The 18,069-nt window shown below is 39.6% G+C and overlaps 1 protein-coding gene across 10 annotated transcripts in view; it reads right to left on the minus strand.

Annotated features, from left to right (window-relative positions):
- Nek1 (NIMA related kinase 1) overlaps nucleotides 1–18,069 on the minus strand; it is a 123,132-nt gene that overhangs the window by 75,915 nt on the left and 29,148 nt on the right. For 6 of the 10 annotated variants that reach the window (XM_057752450.1, XM_057752449.1, XM_057752448.1 and 3 more), the window contains 4 exons: nucleotides 10,691–10,750; nucleotides 10,159–10,218; nucleotides 10,026–10,073; nucleotides 9,797–9,871 (listed from right to left, as the gene is read on the minus strand). In XM_057752450.1, the coding sequence (XP_057608433.1) occupies nucleotides 9,797–9,871; nucleotides 10,026–10,073; nucleotides 10,159–10,218; nucleotides 10,691–10,750 (243 nt within the window). Of the gene's footprint in view, nucleotides 1–8,563; nucleotides 8,939–9,076; nucleotides 9,186–9,796; nucleotides 9,872–10,025; nucleotides 10,074–10,158; nucleotides 10,219–10,690; nucleotides 10,751–18,069 lie in introns of those variants that run through there. The other 4 variants (XM_057752451.1, XM_057752447.1, XM_057752454.1 and 1 more) reach the window with 3 other exon arrangements.

Genomic DNA, 18,069 nt, shown 5'->3' on the forward strand with positions numbered 1-18,069 from the left:
TCGGGAGGCAGAGGCAGGCGGATCTCTGTGAGTTCGAGACCAGCCTGGTCTACAAGAGCTAGTTCCAGGACAGGCTCCAAAACCGCAGAGAAACCCTGTTTCGAAAAAACCAAAAAAAAAAAAAAAAAAAAAAAAAAAAAAAAAAAAAAGAATTTGATTATGTCACAGTTAAAAATCTTATTTAACAAACTATGTGACTTTTGATATACTCCAAATCTATTCTTCTATTCAAGTAGATACAAAAGTGAATACATGACTTAAATATATGCATACAGAAGAGGAAAAATATATCTACTCTTAGTACTTTTCAAACAAGTTGAAAAAAACACAAAGTAAAGCAGCATCCAGTCTTATGGTGAATGAACAAAGGAGTGAAGTAGTTACACCCTGAAGTAAGGAGATTCACAAACTAGAAAGAAAATGGCCACAGGTAAAAATCTATTTTAAAGTTTTAGAGAAAGACTATTTAACCTAGTTTTGATAATAAGGTAAACAAACAAACAAACAAACAAGAAGAGTCAAGGTGACTAAAATAAAGTATGCATGTGTTTGTGTGCATGCTGCACTGGGGAGAGGAAGGAAGTAGATCACAACACAGCACGGAGGATAAGCAGAGCACTGGACACTGAAAAAGGAAGGCAGCATTTCTAAACTTTCCAGTGAACGGAACATTTTAAGATCATTAAGTCAATCCTACACACATAAGCAGAAATGAGAGACAAAAGCAGAAAAACTGGTTAGCAGGCTGCTGTACAACAGCAAGGCAAGAAAACAAGAAGAGATGTCAATGAAAAGATAAATGCTGAACAGACATGGATTTTCTGCAGAGACGAACAATGATAAAGGTAAAAATCTAAGGACTCAAGACAGAAGAACTCCTAGTAAAGAAAGCTGCTAGACACAGTTAAGAGATGAATGCAAATGAAGAGTGAAATACTATAGAAATTATGAAATTATTATTATTAGTAGTAGTAGTAGTTTGTTTTTTGAGACAGGGTTTCTCTGTGTAGTTTTGGAGTCCTGGAACCTGCTCTGTAGACCAGGCTGGCCTCAAACTCACAGAGAACCGCCTGCCTCTGCCTCCCGAGTGCTGGAATTAAAGGCGTGCGTGACTGGCCAGTTACTAAAGAAATATGGTGGAAGAAAAGAGAAAAATCAATGATCTCACATGTAGAGGCTAACAGTACTTAAGTCAAGAGAGAAAAGTTGAAGGGTTACCTTTCAAAAATACTCATCCCAACACTCTGAAGGCTGAGGCAGGAGGTTCTCTGTGAGTTTGAGGCCAGTCTGGTCTACAAAGTTTTCAGATAGCCAGGGCTACATAGAGAAACACTGCTTCAACCCCCTCCCCAGCAAAAAAAAAAAAAAAAAAAAAAAAAACAGAACTAATATTAGAATCTAATAAAATAAGTTTCTGGGAAGTTCAATGAGAGGAGATTTGTCTTAACATCTTGATACTGTACATAAAAATTTATGAGAAAGTATATTTTAAAAACCAGTTCAAGAGAAGTTAATAAAAGACATTAAAATAACAAAATAAAAGTTGGTAGAAATCAGAAAGATAATTAAGTGGGAAGTTCCATCACAAGTTCTTCTCATACATCCTCAAAATCTGTGCTCTAAGAGACTAGAGACATGGCTCAGGGAGTACGAGGGCATGCCACCCTCCCAAAGGACCAGAATTTGCATCCCATCACCATACAAAGGGCTCAGAACCACATGTAACCCCAGCTCCAAAAAATCTAACACCCTCTTTAGGTCTCCACCCACAAACTCACCTCCTATATGCACATATGCAGGTATGAAATTTTTTAAAATAATGTTCACTGTAAGCGTCAGAATTCAGGCTGGAGAGATGGCTCAGAGGTTAAGAGCACTGACTGCTCTTCCAGAGTATAATTCCCAGAAACCATGAAGTGGCTCACGACCGTCTATAATGAGATGTGGTGCCCTCTTCTAGCGTGCAGGCATACACGCAGGCAGAACACTGTATTGTATACATACTAAATAAATCTTTTTTAAAAAGTCAGAATTCTGTTAAAAAGGTGGTCACAGCTTCTACAAAACTGACCCTCAGTTCAATGCTAAGATCTTGAGTGAGATCTTGTCTTTAAATGAATCTAATGCATCTTGCTAGTGAAGTGAGAGTAGGGAAACATCTCTGCAGATGTCTATGAATTTGTCAAAATGCTGTGTTAGATACTGGAGCAACACAATCTAAAAATCACCTTTACCGAGGCGCAGCTCATAAACAATAAAATTTACCTATTACAAGCACAGGTTGATGAATGTCTTGAATATTTTAGTTTGCGTTTGTACATTTGTGTGTCTATGTGCTATGGAGCATGTGCAGAGGTCAGAGGACAACATGCAGGAGTCAGTTTTCTCCTTCCACTGTGTGGATCCTACGGCCCCAACGCAGGTCATTGGGACCGGTGGTGAGCACCTTCACACACAGTTGGCTAATCGATGAATGTGCTTACAATTACTGTAGGACAGAGCCCTCATGCTCCTGTAGTCACCGATCCTGTCTACTGCAATGGTGTAGATTTGCATGCAGATTCTACCGTCAATCTTCCTAAAGGCAACAATTATTCATTTTACTTTTCTAGTGCTAATTTTCTTTTTTAAAAGGTGTTTTAATTGAAACATCACTTCCCTCCTCTCCAGCCATGATTCCTCTCCAAAGTTGATGGCTTCTTTTTCTTTATTGTTTTGTGTGTATGTATGTGTGTGCATTCAGCTTCTGATGTTTGTGTGCATATTGTTTCCGGGCTGACCTCTCTACATTGGACAATCAATAAGGGGACTCATCTCTGGGAGGGGCTAATTCTCTTTCTTTCAGCAGTCAATAGCTGCCTGTAATTTTATGTCTTGGGGTCAGACCCCACAAAACTTCTCTCCTTCCACATTACTAAGTACATTGATATTGCCATTGTTCTGGCCTTATTTATACAGCCATTTCTAGGAGAGACAGTCTATCATGAACCTTAATCGTCCTGCTTCTAATAATATTCTCTAGTAGTGAGTTTAAGAACAAGAAGACAAAACAAAACCAAGCAAACAAAACTACTCCAAAACCAAACAAAAAAAAAAGCCAGAAGCAGCCAAGAAGTACTGGATTTTGCAATGTCCAATAAAGATAGTTATTTATACTATCGAGTATCACTGTCTGTACATAATCAAATTACTAATTTTGCATTATCTTAATTTTCAGTTTTAATTCATCTCTCCTTTGCGAATTTCCTTAGTTTGACTCACATTACACTTTAACTCCAGGTCCTTAACAACTATGCAGAAAGCAAACAGCCCGACAGAGTAAATATTTTAAACTTAGGAATAGGTACAGACAAGAACAGAGTTGACTTGTATTGTAGAAGAATTACAGAATTCTATAAAGTGAAATAAACATTATCAAAGACATTGTACCTAACTATTCACAAATGTTGCTACATTACCAAACAAGACTTATAAAGTTCATCATCTTGCCAGGTGGTGGTGGTACACTCCTTTAATCTCAGTACTCGGGAGTCAGAAGCAGGCAGATCTCAGTTCAAGGTCAGCCTGGTCTACAAAGTGAGTTGCAGGACAGCCAGAGATACACACAGAAACCCTGTCTTGAGAAACCAAAAAGCAAACAAAAATTTATCATCTTATAAGAGCCACAGTGCCAGGGCTGGAGAGATGACTCAGTGATTAAGAGCACTGACTGCTCTTCCAGCAGACCCGGGTTCAATTTCCAGCACCCATACGGCAGCTCACAACTGTCTGTAATTCCAGTTCCAGGGGACCCGACCCATGGCAAAACATCAATTCATATAAAATAAAAATAAAATTTTAAAAAGAGCCACAATTCCACATTATGAGAATGTTGCAGGCATTATTGGAACAGGGACTCAGCTGGCTGAAGCGGTGGGGGAAATACTTCACTATGGTTTTACTAAGGGGTATGAAAAATGGGGCTGGAGAATTCACTCAGCAATTAGAAAAACTTATTGCTCTTGCAAAAGTCCTGGGTTCGATTCAGTTCCCACATGGTGGCTCAAAACCAACTGTAACTCCAGTTCCAGAGGATGTGACACCTGCTTCAGATTTCAGAGGTCAACATAATGCATGAGGTGCACATACGTACACGCAGGGAAAACACTCTCACACATAAAAACAAAATACATCTAAAAAATTGTTCTTAAAGGAGTAAGTAAGCAACCATCAAAATCTCAACACTGATGGTAAATTTGTTACAAAAAATAATGATTAAGAGTCCTGGACTTACAGTTAAATAGAAGTTAAGCTAAGTTTTAACCAAGGACAAAATTCTGAATTATTTCTTATTGACCAGGAAGTAGTAAGTGCTACTCAGATAAAACTGAATTACTTAAAACACTATGTAATGTCTACTATAGCAGACACTGAGAAAAAAGATTCTTGAATTATTGATATGTGATGTGAAAACATCTCAAAAGAGAGAAAAACACAAGTTGGGAACAGTACATATTCCTAGGTGAAACAAAAAATGCATCTTTGTCCACATTATAACTTTGAGAAGAAACATCAATGGTAAGCAAGCCATTATGATAGCCACCAATTGCCTGTTTCAACACTGAGAGACTAATGGGGACACACAGGTGAATAAACAGTTTAATTTCAAGCTGAGCAATAGCTGGCTGTCATAGCAAAAATAATAATACAAAGGAAAAGCAAAAAATCATCACAAACTAAGCAGCTTAAAACAACATCTATTTAATAGGTCCTAAGTTCACTAATTTGGATAGGTACATGGTTTAAGATATGTTTATTTAGTTGTCCGCCAAGGCTACATTTGTATCTGAGGCTCAGGACCTCAGACTTCAATGGTTCTAGGGAGTTCATTTCTTGTGGCTTCATAATTAAGTACGTTCCCCTTAGTTAAATTACTGTTATTGAAATTACAGGGTTGGAGCCTCTGGAAGGGCTTGTGTGGAGAGCTGAAAGCAGCCTCTTATAAGGGGTGGGCAAGGAGAGAAAAAGAGGGAAGCCAGGAATGCAGGAAGCCAGCTATTCCAAGGAACGATAACATCTCCTCTTTTGTAGAAGGGACTACAAGGGACTAGATTATTTTTTTTTTCTATCTAGGGTAATACCTTTCGGTGGGGATAATAGTTAATCCCAAGTAAATGACCTGAGAGGTAGACAGTTGGACCTTAGAAGGTGAGACTCTATAGCCCTTTTTGGACAAGAAATTTAAAAGAGCAATCAGTTTGGCTGCTCTCTAAAGACGGACTGCAAAGTAAAATATCATCTACATACTGTATGGTTTAGATTGGGGAGGGACAACAAGAGCAGATCAGAAGCTAAAGCCTGACCGAATAGGTGTGGGCTGTCCCGGAATCCCTGGGGAAGGACGGTCCAGGTGAGCTGTGTGGAGAGGTGAGTGTCAGGGTCAGTCCAGGTGAAAGCAAAGATATTCTGAGATTGGGAGCTGAGAGGAATAGAGAAAAAAGCATTCTTGAGATCTAGAACAGAGAAGTAGGAGGTTCCTGGAGGGCTAATGAAAGGAAGTGTGTAAGGCGCTGCAGGATGAAGAGGGACCACTGCAGAGTTGATGAGCCGGAGGTCTTGAACCAGGCAATACATTCATTAGGTTTTTTGGTTTTTTTTTTTTTTTTTTTAAGCAAATATAGAGATGTTAAAAGTAGAAGGGGTGGGGCGGAGTAGCTTTTTCCTTAGAAGGTCAGAGATGATAGACTTCAGTCCCCTAAGGCTCTGGAATGAGAGAGGGTACTGAGTTTGCGTAATGTACCTGGTAGAATCCTGTAATTGGATGACAATGGGAAAATGGTGTTTAGCAACAGAGGGGTTTTGGGTGTCCCAGACTTGAGGTCCACCTGAGAGGCTGGCAAAGGAAATGGAGACGTTGGACCTGGGAGGTTGGGAGGCTAGGAGGAGGAGGGGAGCTACTGGAGAATCTGGGGTGAGGTGAGTGCAAGGAGCAAAAGAAATGGAAGCTCCCACTTTAGCTAAAATATCTTTTCCCATAGAGGTACCAGGCAGTTTGGCAAGACTAAAATGAATGAGTGAGATAAATACCCCTAAAGATACAGTTAAGTAGTGGAGTCTGATGAGGTAGGTAAGGCTGTCCCCCTACCCTGACAATAGAGAAACTAGGAGACATAGGTCCCCAAAAATCCCTCAGTACCGAGTATGTGGCTCCAGTATCTAAAGGAAAGGAGATGGACGGGCCTGATACTGTGGCATTTACCCATGGCTCCCTATTACAGATGATGGTTATGGTCGGGTCAAAGGGAATTGTCTGTGTTTGATGTCTCCATGCCACAATGCGCATGAGGAAGACTGACTGACCAATGCCCTTCCCTATGGCACCTTGGACATGGTCTCCTGGGGCCAATACGAGGATTAGGACACGCCTGAGCCCAAAGCCCAGTTTTACCACATTTGAAACACGAGCCTGGAGACTCTTGAGCCCTAGGGGCAAGGGAGTGGCAGGGACAGCATGGACAGGATGGTCGATCTCCTCGGCTACCATCTGACATTTGTGATTACGGGTTTTATCATTCCCTGCATGTTACACCTTAAAAGCCAACTTTAGGACTACTTACAGCCCGTGGGGTCAAAGGGCCTGTCTCCAAACGCCTAAGTTTAGCCCTAATGTTAGGGAAGCTCTCAGAAAAAAAAAAAAAAGTGGGTCATAAGGAGCTGTCTGCCCTCTGGGGGTCTCTGGATCTAGCTTCGTATATAGTAACAGAGCTTTAGGGAGGCGTTCAAAAAATACAGACCCATTTTCCTTCACATCCTGAGTGACCTCTAAGAGTTTGTCATAGTTTACTGGCTTGAGTAACCTCTAAGAGTTTGTCATAGTTTACTGGCTTGAGTAACCTCTAAGAGTCTGTCATAGTTTACTGGCTTGAGTAACCTCTAAGAGTTTGTCATAGTTTACTGGCTTGAGGGCAGCCTTAAGGAGACCTGCCAGAAGGCAAGACATAAACAGGTCTTTATCTAAAATACTACCTGGGGTGTTACAATCCCCATGTGGATCCTACTGGGGACTGCCTGGTGGGGGGTGGGGGGTGGAGGGAGTGGGAGGGGTGGGGGGTGTGCTGCTGCATTAGTGTGGTGACCTCATCTGCATGCACTCTGGCCTGCTCCCAAATTCACCTGCGCTCCTCACGAAGTAGGATCATAAAAATATCATGAAAGGTGAGACTATGTAAGATTGGGTAATATATTGAAATTGCTTTATGAAAGACGTAGAATTAGACATATAAAAACCCAGTTTTTGTTCTATGTGAGGGAGTTCTGAGAGAAAGAAACATGTACTTTTACTAGCCCGTCCACACTGGCTACCTCTTATAACATGAAAACTGCAGCCCACTTGGTATGGTCAGGGTTGGGTTCCTTAGCATGTGAGTGCATGAGAGGAGGGGTAAAGGTGGGTGCCAGAGTTGGGCGACTGCTGCGGCATCGCACCAGAGAGGAGGAAGGGTCTGGAGAGGCTGATGGAGTAGTTGGTGGTGGGATGGGGGTATAAGAGAGAACTGAAGAGGTAGAAGTAGCTGTCTGCGGAGGTCGGGAAGGTGGAAGTCCCTTAGCAGGGTCCAGAGCTGAATAGGGGTGTTCCTCCAGCTTAGACGGCATAGCCAGGAACATGTGAGCAGGTGAAGAGCTTGTAAGGACAGGGGGCTTAGAACTTAGATAGAAAAGGCTTGTGTACTGCCAACCGTTAGAAAGTTCCCACAGAATATCGGGATCAAAGGTGGCATTAGGCGGCCACTTTAGGTTATTATCCAAAGGGTGCTTAGGCCTTTTATTAGAACAAAGATGGACAAGCATGGGAATCTGTAAGTAAGGCATTAAGCATTACAGTTTTAGGGTCTCTAAAAGACATCCCAGGGGGGACGGTGAACTGATAGCTTTTGAGGGTTTGTTTCCCATAGCTAAAAACATGAGAATGGCAAAAAACCAAAGGTAATTAATCAGTCATCTCAGGAATAGCATGTCGGTTGAGAATTAGGCCAGAATGATTTTAAGACCCATAGGTCCAGGAATGGGGGGGGGGGGTGGATGGCCCGAATGGCACAGCGATACGACCACCTCCGAGTGGCAGCCCAAGAAAAAAAATCCAAACAGTGGTGACAGGACCACTTTCAAGTGGTCCGAACAACAGTGTAGCAAATCTCAGTTTTTAGCTGCGAGGAGCAACCAGAGATGAATGTCAGAGAAGGGCTCAACCGTAGCCATGAAGACTGTGGTTGGGGGCATTCCCCCCATTTCTAGGAACAGCAGAGGGTTGCTGGGAGCTCACGAGTCAAGTCCTCAGTTGGAGAAAAGGTTAAGATGACCAGAAGGAAAACTTGCCGATTGAAGCAGCTGGTGTGCCTAAAAGTTGGCAACCAGTAGATTGTAAATGTGGATTGTTGTGGAGAAAGCCGGTCCAGGAGAGGGGGCAGGAGAGTCTATGGAGTCTCGGCACCCATGAAATTACCAGGCACGAGAGAGAACGGATCACAAAACACACCACAAACCCACTTTAACAGTTTATTAAGAAAAAAAAAAGATGCGTGCATAGGCTTGAGGAAGTTGGTGCAGGGAGAGTGTGGAGTGGGCATATCCAGCTTTTAAAGCTGCCTAGCGCATGCGCACAGGTGCTTACACATGCACACAAGGTCTTACATGGCTGCTTCATGTGTGGTTGCATCATGTGTAGGTGACACGACCATGCTGCACGCAGGTCACTTAGGGCTTGAGGACCCTGGTTGGCTATGTAAACTGCCTGAGCACTTGCTGGCACATGCGCGGCCCTGAAGTTCCAGCCAGAGTGCTGGGTGATGGAAACCATAACAGTCATAATCCAGAAGTCGTCCATGCTTTCTTGCCGTGTCTGTGCGTGCTGCCTTTCAGGTCACTAGTGGTAGACTTCCTACAGTTCTTTTCCCGTTCCTGTCTACAAAGTAATTGTGGGAGTGCTCATTTATCACATAACATAATCAAAGGAGCCATTAAGTACAACTGTATTTACAGCTCAAGAGGAGAGAATACAAGGGAGGGGGAATCCCGTAGATAGTTTCAGGATTCAGCTTACCAATAAGTTAAGTGGTATTTTTGAAAACAATGGAGAAGCAGAAGTCTCTGACAGAAGAAAGATGGGTAAAGACATTTCTATCTGATCCCCAGTAGAAAAGCTCTAGGCACTGAAAATAAACTCAGAAAAGTTAATTTGCCCAAGGATACAGAGTCAGATTTGCCCAAAGGGAATGTGTGAATTAAAGAATCTAGGTAAATGGCTATTTAGGCAATTGGTTATCTAGGTGAATGAATGGAGGCGGAGGTGCAGGTGGAAAAGAAAAGCAGGGGTGCTAGACAGTAGAGAGGAGCCCGAGTGCAAAGACACAGAACCAGCAGGCTCCATACACTTACGAAATTAGTTCTGCTGCTTAGCACAAGTAGGGCGGAAGAACATCGTAGTGGGTCGCTATTATTATCTTGGAGAGTCTGACAGTGGTCAATTAAGAAAACCTGAGAACTTAATTTTCAAGATTACATGAAAACTTCTAACAAGCATTATCTGATTTTGTATTTGATTTGAGAGTTCTCTAAAAGGAACTGCATTACAGCCTTAACACAAAAATTTTAACTTTTATAAATGTCACATATTAATTATTACATATCAAATACACACAGGTAAGGAATAAATCATAATGCACATTACAGAAAACAAAAGTAGCCAGCGATAGAGGTTTTCAAGAACAAGGAGAAACTGGAGACAAACAACGGTTTAGCTCCATCGGTATCAAATGCCTACCTTTGCTTCACCGCTTCCACCAGCCCTTAATACATTCCTCCATCCTTGTTCCCTGGCCCTATTTATTCTCTCCAACTTTTGGAGAAAGAGAAATAAACAAAATACCATTTCAACTACTTAATACAAAACATACAGAATACATTTAACAATAAATTAAAATCAGTGTACTTCCTTTAAAACTACATGTGTGGGGAGGGCAGAGCTACACTGTGGAGATGGAGTCTCTTACCCGCTGCTTCTCTTGCCTCTTCACCTGCTCCGCCTTCAGGAAACTAATCTGTAACATTTTAGACATATTCTCAGAACCCCCGTCTTACCATCTACATGTAGGCAAAGGGAGATAAAGAAGAGCAAAAAGCTACCTGATCCTTCTGCTTCTTCTCTTTCTCAATAAATTCCAACTTTCTTTTCTTTGCTGCTTCCTTAAACAAAAGAACACGTCTATCAATAATTTCTACCTTTTTATATTTTCATCCAGAAAGTATAACAACAGGAGAGGTATACCCAAAGAGATGAGGAAAACCAAAGGATGAACAAAATAAAGTTTTTGTTTGAAAGACACAAAGCAGAAAGGTTTGGAGGCTCTATAACACTGGTTCTCAATTGGTGGGTTGTGATCCCTGGACATCAACTGACCTTTCCATGGGGGTCACCTAAGACCATCAGAAAACATAGATATTTATATTATGATTCATAACAGTAGCAAAATTACAGTTACAAAGTAACAAGGAAAATAATCTGATGGTTGGGAATCACCACAAGATGAGGAACTGTATTCAAGGGTCACAGAACTGGGAAAGTTGAGAACCAGGGATCAATAACGTTAGTGGATTTTGCTGTTGTCTAAGAACTGTTTTGTGAGGCTTTGAAATAAGCAGATATATGTCTTTATACCTCAAACATTTTCTTCCTTTCTTCTCCAGAACACATTTTCTTTGCTGGAATTTGATAGGGCTGTATAAAAAAACAAAGCTACAAATTAGATAAAGATTTAAGACACTCTTTGGAAATCACAAACTTCAGGAAGTTTAAGGTAAGAAAAGGTAAAGAAAGCCAATACAGTCATAACTTTTAAAATGCATTGACTTTAGATAGACACTGCTCGTTGATATGCCTTATATTAAACAACCTGGAAGACAACACTCAAACCATCAACTAGTTTTCTCTGCACACACATATTTTTTAAAGCTTTTATTTAATGAGAATTTCATATATGTATATATTATGATCATGTACACTCCCCAATTCTCACTTCCAACATGCCCCCAACTGTAGCACAATAATAAAAACCCAGAGACAGATATTGGGGTTCAACCTGAAGATCAGAAAAGCAAAACAGCCACTGGCTTTCACCTCTACCTAAGTGGCGATTCTGCCTCCAGGAATCCTCAGAATGAGACTGCACTGCACCCGAGAGCTGTTTCCTGTCGTCTTGTATTACTCTCCAGTGCTGGGATTAAGGGCATGCACCACTACTGCCTGTTTTCTATGGCAAACTAGCATGGCTACCGCGGTTAAAGGTGTGTGTCACCACTGCCTGGTCTGTAAGACCAGAGTGGCTGCTTTACTCTCTGATCTTAAGGTAAGCGTTATTTATTAAAATACGAATGAAATATCACTATACCCAAGCATAATTTTGATCACGCACACTCATTCCCAACTCTCCCCACTAACTCCTCCTAGATCCCTCAATACTTATACCTCTCAATTACCTGTCTTTTTTGTTCTTATAACTGGGTCCAATTGTCAATAAATGCATAGGTGTGGAGCTATCCAATGAAGCATCAGCAATATATTAGGGGCACACACTCTAAGAAAAGTGACTCCCTCCTCCAGCAGCCATTAACTTTCTAGTATTTCCTCATGAGGCCTCATGAGCTACTCCCCCAATGGATATTAATTTTAAGCATTCTAATACTATGATAAAACATCACTTCAAAAAGTCAAATAATAAATTTTTCTTAAAAAATAAATTGTACAATATATGTTCACTACATAAAATTAAAACAATAAAAATTTATAGCTGCTTCATACTTGGAGGTAACTCATAACAATTTTTATGAGTATCATTCTAGACATTTTTATAAACTTACATACATACATAAATTATAAAGCCATAATTTTACCTTTTCTGTTTTTTATAAAATGTTTTATTTGATAGCAAAGTATTTTTAATAATGTCTTGACAATTCCACATGATGGCAATAATTTACTATTATTGGTAATAAATTAATAAGGAAACAGTTCAGAATTAATTTAACCATTATTCTGAGATAGATTTTGGATTGATTTTAAGTTTTCCTATTCTATATTCTGTAAGAAACTTTCTTACATATACCTTTTTGGCTCATACTCAAATATCCCAGAAGACCAATTTTTTTAAAAAAAAGAAGTGGAATTAAAGAGTAGCAAAATAATTTATATTTTGAGAACTCCACCTTCCCCAAAGGCTGGACCAATTTATTTTTCACCAAAGAATATAGAAAACCCAGATTTTTATGTGGATTGTCCATCTCTCTTAATTTCTGCTCCTTAAAAAGGCTAAGAATATTTCCTTTTACATATTTACTGTTCACATAATCTCAGATAAATTCTTGGTTTATCATGTTTATTATAGCTATTTTCTTATGTTTAGCTTTTACTTATTCTTTTACGGCACTAAAGTTTATAATTATAAATCAGCTACAACTCTATTTTCCTTTATGGATTATGTTAATACTATAGGGCTAAAAAGACATTTTATTTTTACTAAGCATTTTGACACCTTTCACAGTTAAAACTCTATGTGGCTGTTAGCACTAGTTTCCGAATCTGTGCCCTACAGAAATCAAATGAGTACGTAGTATCAATGTTAATGAACTAGTGGGGGCACACATCTACAATCTTAACTTTCAGGAAAATAAATTCAAGGACAACCTGAGAGACTGAAGGAAAAAAGGGGGAAGAAAACCTAATGTAATAAGAGCTTTGTGGCATAAATGACTAGCCTTTAAATCTCCCCTATTATTGTGTGTGTACAGCGCACGCAGGCTTCTGTGTAGCAGAGAGGACAACACTAGAGTTGGTGTTCTCCCCTCCACCTTATGTGGGCTGCAGTGATCAAGACAGGCTGGCAGGCTTTTGTTGTGAGCACCCTCCTTCACCTGCTGAATGAGTCTCAGCCCTAGGAAATATCCTTAGCACCAGACGAAGAGGTTTAAGAGGTAAGTTATACGGAAGCAAAGATTAGGTTCCTCTTTGATCTTTTCTATCACCCTTACATAGAGCCTATTCAAGTATTTATGGAATAAAATTCCAAGCTATTCCTCTGAGAGTATCTGGGTGTTTTCAGAATGTTATCTCTATACTAAAGAGATAAAAAAAAAAAAAAAACACTGTACTAAGGAAATGGTTTTGTTTTCTGTCACTCAAAAAACAAAAGCAAAAATAAACCCAATCACTGAATTGTGTTCATGGAGCTCCCTCTGGTGGCTTCAAGAAAAACAACAAAAACCCCTAACAACAAGAACAAAAGTACATGTACTAGCTTAAATTTATATAAATAAACATGATATTACTACAGTAAGATATTTAAGCAAGTCTTAATATAAAAGATATTTTATATTTGTTGGGGGAATATTCTTTAATTTAAAAAGGAATCATTCAAGAAAACAACAGGCATTTATTTAAAATCTCAACCAGTGTGCTACACTATCTCAGCTTTTTAGGAGCACAGGAAGAACAAGCATTCAAGCTGAGTTGAGGAGACAGCGAAACCCTGCTTCAAAAAACAAACAATTCAGAAACTGTGGGTTTTTTTTTTTATTCCATTCCCTTGTTATGACTTTGATAATTTTCTTATATATTTGATTGCAATGCTCTTACTTTTTTCTATCTACCTATTGGTGTGGGAGGTCCTTCTATCTGTGTTGCTTTTCTTGGTTAATGAATAAAGAAACTGCCTTGGCCTGTTGATAGGGCAGAAATTAGGAAGGCGGGGAAGATGGAACTGAATGCTGGGAGAAAGAGAGGCGGAGGGAGGCCATCAATCTGCTGCCAGAGTCAGATGCAGAACCTTGACGGTAAGCCACATACATGTGGCAATAAAGATTAGTAGAAATGGGTTAAATTAAGATGTAAGAGTTAGCCAGTAAGAAGGTAGAGCTAATGGGCTAAGCCATAATTTAATTAATACGGTTTCTGTGTGGTTATTTCGGAGCTAAGCTAGCTGGGCCAGTTCTGGGCAGCCAGGACAAACAAGTGGCCTTCCTGTTACATTAAGTTTTCATAAATTTTATTTTTATTCTTTTATTGTTGCAAAATATACATTATAAAGTCATGTTTTTTTCAATTTTAAGTGTCTGTTCTGTCATTATGCAAGCTTGCTCTGCTGGACATTGAATTTGTGCGACGTTAAATGTCTTAAAATAAGTCACGGCGCATTCTAAGTACTGACTACTATCTAATTTTCAGTGGATTGGCTTAAAAATCATTTAAAAATGATAAAAAAAATTGAAAAGGAATAACCTTGCCTAAAACCCTTCTGGTTTTAGGCAGCTATCATCTGAGCCACTTTTCCATTACTTAGAATATGAGAGATTGAGTCTATCATTTTGAACATTAAGAGCAAAAATCCAAAACTCCCATTTACACTGACAATTAACTGGAAATAAAAGAACAATTAAGAAAGCACATTACTTGATCCCATCAGCTATGAGAAGACTCTGATTATACACTTGGTTTCTTTTCTGTCCTGGTCAAAGGTGGGGTTTCTACCATGTCATGGATTCATTTCACCATTCCCTTCATTCTCAGAATAGTGGGTGGCCAAGGGACAAAAACAACTCTCGTTTTACAAGTTCACCCAAGTGTGTATTCCTTTTTGTGATTATTCTATGTGGTATCTACCTAATCACATAAACACAAGTATGTCGCTGGGCGGTGGTGGTAAAGGTTTTAATCCCAGGGAGGCAGAGGCAGGTGGATTCTGTTAGTTTGTAGCCTGGTCTACAGAACTAGTTCCAGGGAAAGCTCCAAAGCTACACAGAAAAGTCCTGTCTCCAAAGAAAAAAAGATATTGTGTCTGCTCTCTCTTACTCCATAGCCAACATTAGTTTTAGCTCCAAGAATCAGAGACATTACACATGTCTATATTACAATTGTTAAACATGTGTTGCAAATGTAAACACTATTTGGAATAAACATGTGTCTTGAAAATTATCTATGAATTAATATTTTTAAAAACCTATTTAGAAGATATGAAAAATGTAATGAAATTTTGGTATGGAACATAAATTTTTTAAAGCATATTTGTAACAATGAAGTCAACTGATTTCATATCAAAATATGATACAATCATAATGATAATAAATAAAAATGTAAAGAATTCAGTTAAAGAAATGCAGTGGATACCGAAGTGTGTTTCATAGTTGTTAAAATACTTGATGGAAAAAAGGACATCATGATTACACTAAGATAACTTCAGGTACCAACCTGCTTCACTAGAAACCAAATTAGGTATGTATGCAAATAATCTATTTCAAAAGCAGTGTTTTATTTATTGCACCATAGTAAAATATTTACTGTAAAGCATTAACAATAAACCTCTGGATGGGAAATGACTCAGAAGGTAAGGTACCTACCTAGCATAAGACCTAGTTTGGTCTTAGTAAGTCCACAGTACTCACAGAACACAGCTAGCCTTTCTGGCTAGTGAACCTGGTCAAAGTAGTGAGCTCCTGGGTTTCTGAGAGACCACATCTCAAAAACTAAAGTGAAGAGTGACAGAAAGCATCCAAGGTTGATGACTGGCCACTTGTACACATATACATGTATATACCACACACATGAAAAAAATATCTCAGAGAACACTTGTTTACTTGTGCCTACAAGGGTTTTTATCTGTCCTTTCACCCCATTTAGTATGGTTAGAAAATAAAGGGCATTGCTTTCCTGATAGTAATTGAATCTATTCAATCATTTATTTATTAAAAAAAACAATTTTGTGCAAACATATATATCAAGGCCATTCACTTCAAAGAGATCACACTCCAATAGGCGTAACAATAAAAGGATACACACAAGGTACTGAAGTTCTGCTAAGGAAGCTGGTCCTTTTTCTCTTTGGGAGGGCAGGAGATACAATCAGAAGAAAGATAAAAAAAGGTGGCATTTCTTATCTCCCATTGGTCAGTGGAAACTTTAAATACAAATGCCACTGCTGCCAATGTGATGATGTCCCTGGCCATGATGCCAGTATTCTATTTGTTAATCTAGAAGCTAAAGTTAGAGTACTCATCACAGACAAGTGGCTCCTTTAATTTAGCCGCCCTTCCCACCCTGCTTTTGTCTCCACAGTAGAACTGTAGGAGGTGAGGGCATTAGCATGTGATCTCATTTTACCTAGCAAGGGCTTCCAACAAAACAATGCAGTACTGATGTGAGTTGTGTCTACAAAGGGCAAGGAAAAAAAAACCACTCAAGAGGAGGAGAGAGAACAGATCAAACAAAGGACAAAGCGCATGCAGGGAGAGTCAGTAACTAGTGAGGGTCCAATTTAGCTGATCTGCAGAGAACCTTGGAGCATCACAGCAGATGAGAACAATAGAAAAGGGGTCCTGAGAGGTTTTATCACCTAAGCACAAGCATGGAACTTATGTGGCAAGGCAAGAAGACATTGCCACTGAATGTTTTTTCATGGACACAGTATATAAATTTTTAATTCAATGAGCCTGTTTCTAATGATCCTCTAATGATTTTAATTCTTTGGTTATAACAGGAAGCTAAGGAGATTAAGTTTCAGGGTCTCGAAAGCTAGTAATGAATGATCTTAGCAAGCTATGGGTCTTTTTTACGTGAAAAAAATATTTAATGAAAATTCTTTCTTCTTTATAACTGACTTTACAAAGATATTCTCTGGTGTAATTAATAAAGATTACAATTAGCTGGGTGGTGGTGGCACAAAAGCCTTTAATCCTAGCACTTGTGAGGCAGAGGCAGGTAGATCTCTATGAGTCTGACAGCCTTGTCTACAGAGAAAGTTTCAACTCACAGCCAAAGCTACACAGAGAATCCCTGTCTCAAACAAACAAACAAACATCAGAAATGTTGAGGTGGAAGATTAGGGGATGATCAGAATCTTAGAGGATTTAAAGACAAAGAAATAGAGAAAGTCTTTGGTCCTAGGTTACTTTTCATGACCAAAGAGAGAGAAAAGGATATGATGGTGTGTTTGATAGCTGAATAAACAGAATCAACAAATGATAAAGCCAGCGTGTGCCTGTACTATCACAGTGGCTGCTGGAGACACACTACAGAAGGAAAGAGCATTTCCTGCTCTGCTCAATGTCCCTTTCTACTATTGCAGCATGTGGGGACCTGTGACACTCACTCCTGCAGGTTACCTTGCAAAAGTTGTGCCTATGTCCTGCCAGTTTCCGACTGAATCTCAACAGTACCACAAAAACAGTTTCCTACAGAGTTCTGCTGGTGTCCAGTCAGCTCAGCAGCACTGGCATATTCCGCTTGCCTCCAGGAGGCTCTTCAGTTTGTCAGCTCCTTAGGTGCTTTCTTGGTACACTTTACTGACATCCAGACAACTTCCCAGTGGGCTTCAGTTCTGCGGTAGATAGCTTTCTCTTGGCCAGCACCAGGCTGTGGGAACTCAGTGGACATCACTACAAATAGGCTTAACAGCTATTCCCCGTCCATAAGATCTGAATTAACTTCACAGATGGAGTTGGGAAGTTTTCACATTTTTGTTCTTTGAATGTACTAGGGGTGGCAGCTGATTCCTGTATTTGCCACACCTATACTATATTCCTCTTACCTATTTAATGGCTAAATCTTAAAATAAGCTAATAATGATATACACTAAAATTTCTATATTCAAATTCCAAATCAACTGCAACTAATACCATGATCCCAGTCATGTAACTCAACAGCCTTAGGCCATTTTTTTTTACTCTGAAGTGGGAAATTATCACAATATGAATCATATTCATTATACAGTTCCAAGATTTTGATTTGACTATGAATTCTGAAATACCCAATTATCTGGTGTTTTAGCAATAATATCACAGGTACTTACTTCTCTGCATACAATCAAGAGGTCCAAGGAGGACTTCATTTACAATGCTACCTTTTTGTACTATATCGGCTGTGTACTCAATGTGTCCACCGCGTTAGTAAGGCTCCTACGTTAGAGCGGACGGAGGAGGCAGAGCCACACTCCTCAGTAAGGAGATGAAGACTACCCTGAGTACCAGATAACCGATGGGGCTGTTACTACACAG

The sequence above is a fragment of the Chionomys nivalis genome, chromosome 20 (assembly GCF_950005125.1).
Source record: "Chionomys nivalis chromosome 20, mChiNiv1.1, whole genome shotgun sequence".
Classification (NCBI taxonomy): domain Eukaryota; kingdom Metazoa; phylum Chordata; class Mammalia; order Rodentia; family Cricetidae; genus Chionomys; species Chionomys nivalis.